Source organism: Nicotiana tomentosiformis, chromosome 1 (assembly GCF_000390325.3).
Source record: "Nicotiana tomentosiformis chromosome 1, ASM39032v3, whole genome shotgun sequence".
NCBI lineage: Eukaryota > Viridiplantae > Streptophyta > Magnoliopsida > Solanales > Solanaceae > Nicotiana > Nicotiana tomentosiformis.
Genome location: NC_090812.1, coordinates 119,070,986 through 119,079,567, shown reverse-complemented (window position 1 = coordinate 119,079,567; position 8,582 = coordinate 119,070,986). Strand labels below are relative to the sequence as shown.

Here is an 8,582-nt window from a genome sequence, read left to right as displayed (position 1 = left end):
ACTTATTAATATCAAAACATGAAAAATGCGGGACATTATACAGACCACTTCAAGTTGGTTCAAGGTTGATTCGTATTTTTTTTCTAGAATATTCAGGAAATGCATTTCTTTTGTCTTTTTCGTACAAGTTTTTTTTTATTGAATGTATTCGCAAATCTTAAATCTAATGATTTGTTTTTTCATTGAAGAATAAAGCATACCTAAGTTACTTCGGATTTTACTAAAATAAATACAAGAAGCTTCAACTGATCGCAGTTGAGCATTGCAAGAACGCTTAATGTTTGTAATGTCTGATATGTATCTAGACGTTTGCCTATTTGGCCATGAGAATTATCTCGTTTTTTCATTTGAACTTGAAATTATTTGCAATTCAAAGTCAATCTAACAACTTGATTCATTATTTCAATTTCAAACTTAAAATAGAGAATTTGAATAGTAAAGAGATGACAATTTCAACTTTTATCCTTAAATATATATTTAATTAACTTAGATGCTAAGAGATAAGATGAGATACTGACTTATCTTGAACTCAGGTTGGGGCATCTGTCCAACTATAGAGTTTCAGTTATACTTGTACATATTCCTTTGGTAATAAAACTCTTTACTTACAAACAAAAAAAAGGAGATAACAATTTGAATTATTGTGAGTGGGTTAGAATAGTCTTATCCAGTTGGATTTTTTTTTTTCCTAGTAATTCAATTGTTAATGTAAACAAATCTAGCTGTAAAAAAATGTTTAGACTAAAGTGAGATGCGGTGAAAAGGAAATTACATGCAGATTCAAAGGATATAAAAATGGGATTCCGGAACCAAGATAATACAAAATTCAACTCGAAAAACTAAAGTAATACGAAAAGAGAAGGAAGAACTAATATACATATGTTGACCAAAAAAAAAAAACTAATATACATATAGTGCGTGCCTGACATGTGCTACACGAGCGTGATCAAACGTCCAGGCTCACGAATGTTTGGTTATGTTTGACTTGTATAACGCATGGCAAGTATACGAATCAAACATGACCAAACGTTCGTTAACCTGAGACGCTTGGCCATGCTCGTATAGTGCATGCTTTGACCAAGCATACGAGTCAAATCAGGCATGCGCTATATATATATATATATATATATATATATATATATATATATATATATATATATATTATGAATATAATTATTCGAATTGAGTTTTGCGTTTTCATCAAAGTCATATAATTTTATTTTATCACACAAAAATCATATAACTATGACTTTTTTTCATCAAAATCATATAGTTTTATTTTATCACACAAAAATCATATAACTATGACTTTTTTTCATCAAAGTCATATAACTTTGTTTTCTCACACAAAAATCATAAAACTTTCACTAACTCACACGAAAATCATAGTGCTCGGAAAACAAATTTTTCGGTAGTATTTTCTTATTTTACGTTTTTTTTATTTTTTAATTTTCAGTCTAATAATTGATCATCCAATAATAATAGGAGAAATGTGAGTATATTTTTAGCCGCTCCCAAAAATAATAGTTGATAAAATATTATATATATATATATATATATATATATATATATATATATATATATATTGCAATTAGTTTTGGCTGACCGGTTATTTTTATATTTTTTCCTTAAAATAGGAATAACCCAACCCAGCCTGACCCAATACCCATATGCGTAAGTTAAAATAATATTAAAAGTGAATTCTTCCCCATAAGAAACTTAGTTCGGAATGCATGAGATTCTGACAAAAAAACAAAGAAATAAAAGGTATAATTAGAGATCACTTGAAATTAAAATGCTATCAATTTAAAAATCTCGAAAAGAAAAATAAAAGATAAAAGTATCATGTTTTGAAGGATTTAATATTTACTTTTAGTATTATTTTAAGGATATATATATATATATATATATATATATATATATATATATATATATATATATATATATATATATGAGAATATTAGGTCGGGTGGGCCAGGTCGGGTTCGGTCACCCCGATTTTAATTGGATTATTATTTATTAGATAAAAAATAAAAAAAATAAAAAATCACAAAATAAGAAAATACTACTGAAAAATTATATTTGTCGATCACTATATTTTTGTGTGAGTTAGTAAAAGTTTTATGATTTTTGAGTGAGATAACATAGTTATATGACTTTGGTAAAAAAAATTATAATTATATGATTTTTAGGTGAGAAAACAAAGTTATATGGCTTTAATGAAAAAAAAATCATAATTATATGAATATTGTGAAATTTACCCATAAAATAAGTAAAGATGTAGCTCTTTTTTTTCCCTCGAGTAAAACTATAGAATACCACGGATCTCGTGGAATCTGAATTATTTTACTGTACATATATTCTCTCTAAATTTATACCTGTTAATCGGGGCGGGTTGCCCCGTTTACAACCCGGGTCAGTCCGGATCAGCCCGGTACTGTAGCGTGGGCGGGGAGCGGGTTTCAAACGAATCGTTTTTTGATATCGGTGCACCGGAACCCGCTAAGCTCGTTAACCCGTTAACGGATTTTTAACGGGCTACAGCTCGGTTCAGCCCATTTTTTAACTTTTTTTTGGGACCGTTGCCAACGGTCAAATTAAAATATTGTAAATTATCCTACTATTGCAAATGGTTTAGTTCATATTGCTGAAATTTCTCTTTTACTACATAATTTGAAGAAGAAAGAAGGATATACTTCTGTTGTTGAATCTATGTTAGATAAGTTTAAAAAATATTTCTACCTAATTCCCCCTATTTACCTAATTGGTACTATTTTAAACCTTTCTATCAAAATGGCCACTTGTCGCCAATTAATCACTGCTTTATATTCTTATATGGATATTGGACCAACTGAAACTCCTGATATTGACACTTGTATTTTTGATCTACACAAACATTTGGAAACATTATATAATTATTATGCTAACATTGTTGATGCTTCTTCTGTTGTAGATGCAAATATTCCTTCTTCTGTAGCAACGCTTTGGAAATTCTAGTGTGCTTCAGAGATTGGATAAGATCAGAACGGCGAAATCAAGGGCGTGGCGAGGTAGATGAAGTGGAGGACCAAGAAATTGGAGATATAATGGTTTATGGTTCTGATTCAACCAATGCCGGAAACCAAGAACCTCATGTTGACATGGATGAACTTACAAAAATGATGCAAAGCATCTGATGTACTATTTTTTTTTTTATAATTATTGTAAACTTTTAATTTGCAAGTTCAAAAATAACAAAATCAAAAAAGAACTTGTAACTTAATTTGAAGTATTATATATTATTCAATAAAAATATCAAATGAAAGTCTACGGAGCTTGATCCTTACATATTGCCTATTGGTCTTATTAAATAATTTTTTGTAGCCACTTACTTTCAAATTTCAATTTTAAAATTATAAAATTCAAATTTTAAATTTCAAATTTTAAACTTTAAAGTTTAATTCTAAGCCTTAAAAGTTTGCAAACACTTAAGTATCAATAACATTGAATAAGAAAAATAAAATTTACTTTAAAAAAAAATACACGGCCCGCTAACAGCCCTTTAAGCTAGAATCCGGACGGATAAAAAAAACCCGAAAAAATATAGCCCGCTAACTCAGCCCGCAACGTTAAACGGACATACTAATTTTTTTTAATGTCCAACCCGGGCCACCTCGCCCGTTAAACATCCCTATCTAAAATAGAGATAACTTTCCTATACACCACTGGTTTCTGTGTTTCTTCTGGGACCCAATCACAAGAGTAGGAGTATATGTTTACTTTTTTGCAAGTGGGCCATAAATGAAGCCTGATTAGGATAAGTCACCGTCCTTATCCTCTCCCACTTTGTATAACTGTTGTCTCCACTTATCTCCTCAATCCCCATACCAAAATTATCAAACAAAATCTTATATTAAAATAACCTCTCTCTGTTTCCTACTCAGTACTAATTTTTCAAACAGGGTATTAGCCAATAGCTTGTTGAATGGACTGTGGCCTCTCCTATACCAAAATTTGCCTTCACCAATCTTTACCTTTTAAGGTGAAGACTACTTTGCTATCATCATTCTCATCATCAACCCCTTCTTCTGTTGGTTGTAGGAGATTGTTGACTGTAGTGGCCAGTGGTAATAGTAGTAGTAGTAGTAAGTGTGAATTCAGTGGTTTAAACGCACCGCTAGAACCGACAACACCGACGGGGAGGTTGTTGAGCACTGTGCTTCTGAATGATCGCAACAACTTTCATGTCGCTGTTCAGAAACAGTTGGAGCACTTAGCGTATGACCGAGATCAAGCTCTGGCTCGGATGTATCTCAGCTTCGGCTCTGATGAAGCTTTTCTCCATAGGTTCGTGCTACTTTTTTTTCTTTCTTTTTCAATATATCTCCTGTTTGCGGTGCTTATCACTTTGCTTTTTCCTTTTTTGATACTTTATGTAACTACTTGGCTTTGTTATCTTTGATTGTCCCCTACTACAACAACAAATTGGCTGCTCCGAAAATATAGTCGGATCCTCCAAAAAGTATGTATTTTTCGAGGATCCGACACGGGTGTATCAGAACAACATAGGTTGGCTGTATGAATCCCTATACTTATGGGGTTATTTGTATAATCTTTAGATAGTTGATTGGTGCTTGGGACCAGCAATTAAAGATAACCCATATATCAGCTAACTCTGTCTACAAGGCCGGATGAGATATCCATTTTAGCTTCGGTGACTGCTCGGCCACACCCTTTAGTGTTTCAATTATCTCTGTAGTTCTTATTTTCACTAATTTCCTATCCATGTTTTTTTTGTAGTTATTTAGTTTAAAGGTTAAAGGGCAAAGGCTCAGTGCAGCATTCAACTTTCTTAAGTTCTGTTGTAGACCAGTGTAACTCCACTGCCTCTCTTCTCTTGAAGATTGGAAATCTAGAGATAAAAATGTACTTGTAGTGTAAACCTGAAGAATATAAGACTGAAATAGACTTGTTTACATGAATTTGGGTAGGTAGTACATTCAGTGATTTTGTTTCTTAGGTACATAAAATTTCTGAATCTCGCATATAAGTGTCGGTTTCTTTGTTTTAGATACTGAATATAATGGTAGAGAGTAATAGGAACGATTATTTACCAAATCCTTGATTTATTGGGTGTTACATGTTAAGAGGAGGATTCAACTGGATAGACTTGGACAACAGTTGCTGGAGGCTTGGATCAAAACTTACTACGAACAAAAACTCAACCAACCACTAAATTAATGAAAGAGTTGGGAGATATATACACGTACTTAAATATTTACTTGAAGTTGAATAAACCAATTTAATCTCTCTCTCTCTCTAAATCCATAATTTAGCTCTACTTATAAAAGAAAATCCATAATTCAGCTCTATCCACCTTCCTCTTCCACATTTTGAAAGATTCTATCGACTATTCTCTTAAAAATGTTAAGAAGGTTGAGTATGTTTCATCTTTATCTTCGTTCAATTATTGGTTCCTGAGATACCTGGCGCAGTTGAGATGAATTTCTTGTGCTGATGCCATCAGAATGGACAGGATGAGGTGCAATAGAAACTTTCAATTACTATTTTGTGTCAAATTATAATAGCATAATGAGTTTCTTGGTTTGGTTTGATTAAGCTCTTTTTTTCCAGTTGAAGAAAGATCACCATGTGTCAGTAAGTGCCTTTGAACTACATTACCTTAGACCGCATTTTTAAGGCAAAGCAATATCATAAAGAGAAGCTTTTGCTTCAGTCAGTCATTATCCTCAACGTCATTGTTGGAGATTATTTGCTTATAGATATGGACTAATTTGTAGCTGCCGTTAGCAAAGTTGTAATTGAGGATGCAATAATTTGCTAATTGATTATGCAGTCCCAGAAATATTTTAATAGGAATGGAACTTTCTGAAACTTGGATAGAGGTACCCAATGATGACATGAGTTGATAAATGTGATGTCGGATGCTGATGTTAAGTCCATTTTTATTGCAATAACCTGTAGCTTGAGATAAACCTACAAAATGGACATGTATCATGCAGTAATACATTTGAATTTGACGTTTGAACTGTAGATGCTCCATGTATATCATCTTTCCTTACGAGAATCTTCAAGTAGATAACGGTGTCGGACATATTGCAGCCTAAGACTTATAGTATATTCCAACATACATAACAGTTCCTTGTTTTCTGTATGCAGTAGATTTTGATATCGTTTTCTGTATGCACTAGATTTGCTTGCTGCTTACTGATTAAAATATTGCTTGTCGCTTGGTATCAGTTCTTGAGGCGTGTTCAAGAGTAGGTCTTGGCTGCAAGCTTATGTGTGCGTTCATCTAATGGCATGACATGTTCTGGGATAGCACATATACTAGAGAAATGCTAGGAGGGAGGGATGCAGCAATGCGTTTAGATAGGGACAGGAAAGAAAAATTGAACAATTACCTTATCAAAAGAAAAAAAATCAAAATTGAACAACCTCACTCTTTTGATGACATTTGAAAGCTTTTTTGACTAGTCAATGAAAAGTAGAGGAGGATAAAGTTCAAGAAAGTCAGGGCATCTTTTAAAATGTCATGGAAAAGTATGATGACATTTTTTATGACATTTTGAAAGCTTTCTTGACTAGTCATGAAAAGTAAAGGAGGATAAAGTTAAAAAATGTCTCAGGTTCAAATCTAAAGGCAAAAACACTAGGTGATTTCTTCCCATCTTTCTAAGTCTTGGTGGACAAAATTGTCTGGTACCTGTGCTGGTGGGAGGTAGCAGGTACCTTGTGGAACTAGTCGAGATGCGCGCAAACTTGCCCGGACACTACGGTTATCAACCAAAAAAATGTTTTAAAAAGTTAGGACAGCTTTTAAAATGTCATGGAAAAGTATGTTTGCTTGATTTTGCTCTTCATTCTATTTTACTTTTGCAACACTTATGTGAGGAATGCAACTATTAAACGGAACCACCTGCGGGAGCTGATATAGCCCTTATTTAGGTGTCTAACTCATCATCGAAATGATTAAAATAGTATGTAAATGCTGGTTGCGGCACAATGATGGTAGGAGTAGTTGTTTGGACGATTCATCGTTAGATTACCTGATACTTGTTCATCTAGATATAGACTATCTAGTCTCTCCTGTACTAGATTTACTGAAATTTGAATATGATGTTATGCCAGGAGAATAGCTGAAGTAAAAGAGCTGGAATGTCAAGCTTCCGTCGAAGACATTATGTACATTCTAATATCTTACAAGTTCTCTGGAATCAGAGTGCACTTGGTTCCCAAGCTTTCGAAATGCATGTACAATGGCAGACTTGAGATATGGCCTTGCAGGGACTGGGAACTTGAGTCTATCCATAGCTGCGAAGTGCTGGAAATGGTTAGGGAACATCTTACCATTGTTCTAGGATGGAAAGAAAAGTCAAACGTGACCGACAATTGGGCCCCTACTAAAGTACAAAAACTCCAGCTCTGTCGAGTATATGCTGCTTCTGTTTTATTTGGATATTTTTTGAAGTCGGCTTCCTTGAGGCACCATTTAGAACAGAAAGTTGATCACATCAACCGGGACCTTGGTATTGCTGGTTCCAGCCAGCTCTTACTTTCAGAGTTGCGGTCCTTAGGATCAGAGACTGTTCCCTTTGGTCGCATCAGTGGCACACGATCTACATCAGTGGGCCGAATACCACTTGTTCGGGAAAAAAAGCAAGAAAAACTGAAGTATTATGTGATGAGTTTTGATGCAGAAACGTTGCAAATGTGTGCAAAACCAAAATCCAAGGAGGCCCTGAATCTGATTGAGAAGCATATTTATGCACTCTTTGGTGATGAAAAGACGGGTCTAATCGCGAGTGGTGGAGTAATTTCTACATCATTGGCAAGTTTGAAGAGAATTGTTTTGGAGGCTATTGCTTTCGGTTCTTTCCTTTGGGATGCAGAAGAATACATTAGGACTGTGTATCAGCTGAAGGAGAACTAACTATCTACTGAGGTTATCATATATGTATATACTATATAGAATCTTTCCTGTATCTAATACCAAAGAAATTGTTCTCTGGTGTGCAATATCAGAGGATTTGCTTTGTAAATTTGAGTTGTATAGAGTGTCATCCATGTTATGTAAATAAATCATGAATAATGTAAAGCAGTTTCATGATTTTGTATATTGATATGTGGCCAAACCCTTTAGTTTTTGCCTGTATTAGCAATATGGTTTTATAGGACTAGGTCAAATATATTTGAAGACAGGAAGTCTGTGTCCAGTAACTGCAGCTGTGATTCCCACTCGGATTGTTAAAAGGATGAACATATGGAGGTTGAGATGATCCTCATACAAGTCAACCATTGCAGAGGAATCTCGATCGTATATATTGTTCTTGCATCTCTTCAATATTTAAGAGAGTTGACCCGCTCTTGCCGATGGTTAACAACCAGCAGAAAATTTGTAATGAGATGCTGGAGGCACGAAGAGTTGACAACTGCGTTTGCTTTACTCTTTCCTCCTTTCCTACATGGTTTTGAGGGTGGCATTTTTCCAAATGTTTCAATTGGCAGCCCCCTTCTTGCACAATAAGTAACTCTGGTTTAAGAATTAAGAAATGCAGCAGTAGGTGGTGGTACGAGTATTT

General features: G+C 34.1%; 1 protein-coding gene across 1 annotated transcript; it reads left to right on the top strand.

The window, feature by feature from the left end:
- Window positions 1–3,841: 3,841 nt before the first annotated feature.
- On the top strand, window positions 3,842–8,117 carry LOC104085515 (UV-B-induced protein At3g17800, chloroplastic-like). Its single transcript, XM_009589570.4, has 2 exons — window positions 3,842–4,326; window positions 7,132–8,117. Exons 1-2 carry the CDS (start codon window positions 3,965–3,967, stop codon window positions 7,931–7,933), a joined length of 1,164 nt encoding a protein of 387 aa, XP_009587865.1. The 5' UTR covers window positions 3,842–3,964; the 3' UTR covers window positions 7,934–8,117.
- Window positions 8,118–8,582: the final 465 nt, after the last annotated feature.

Coding starts and splice junctions, on each gene's coding strand:
- LOC104085515 (XM_009589570.4), top strand. CDS start 3,965: ATGGACTGTGGCCTCTCCTATACCAAAATTTGCCTTCACCAATCTTTA. Junction 4,327..7,131: donor GATGAAGCTTTTCTCCATAG/GTTCGTGCTACT, acceptor ATGTTATGCCAG/GAGAATAGCTGAAGTAAAAG.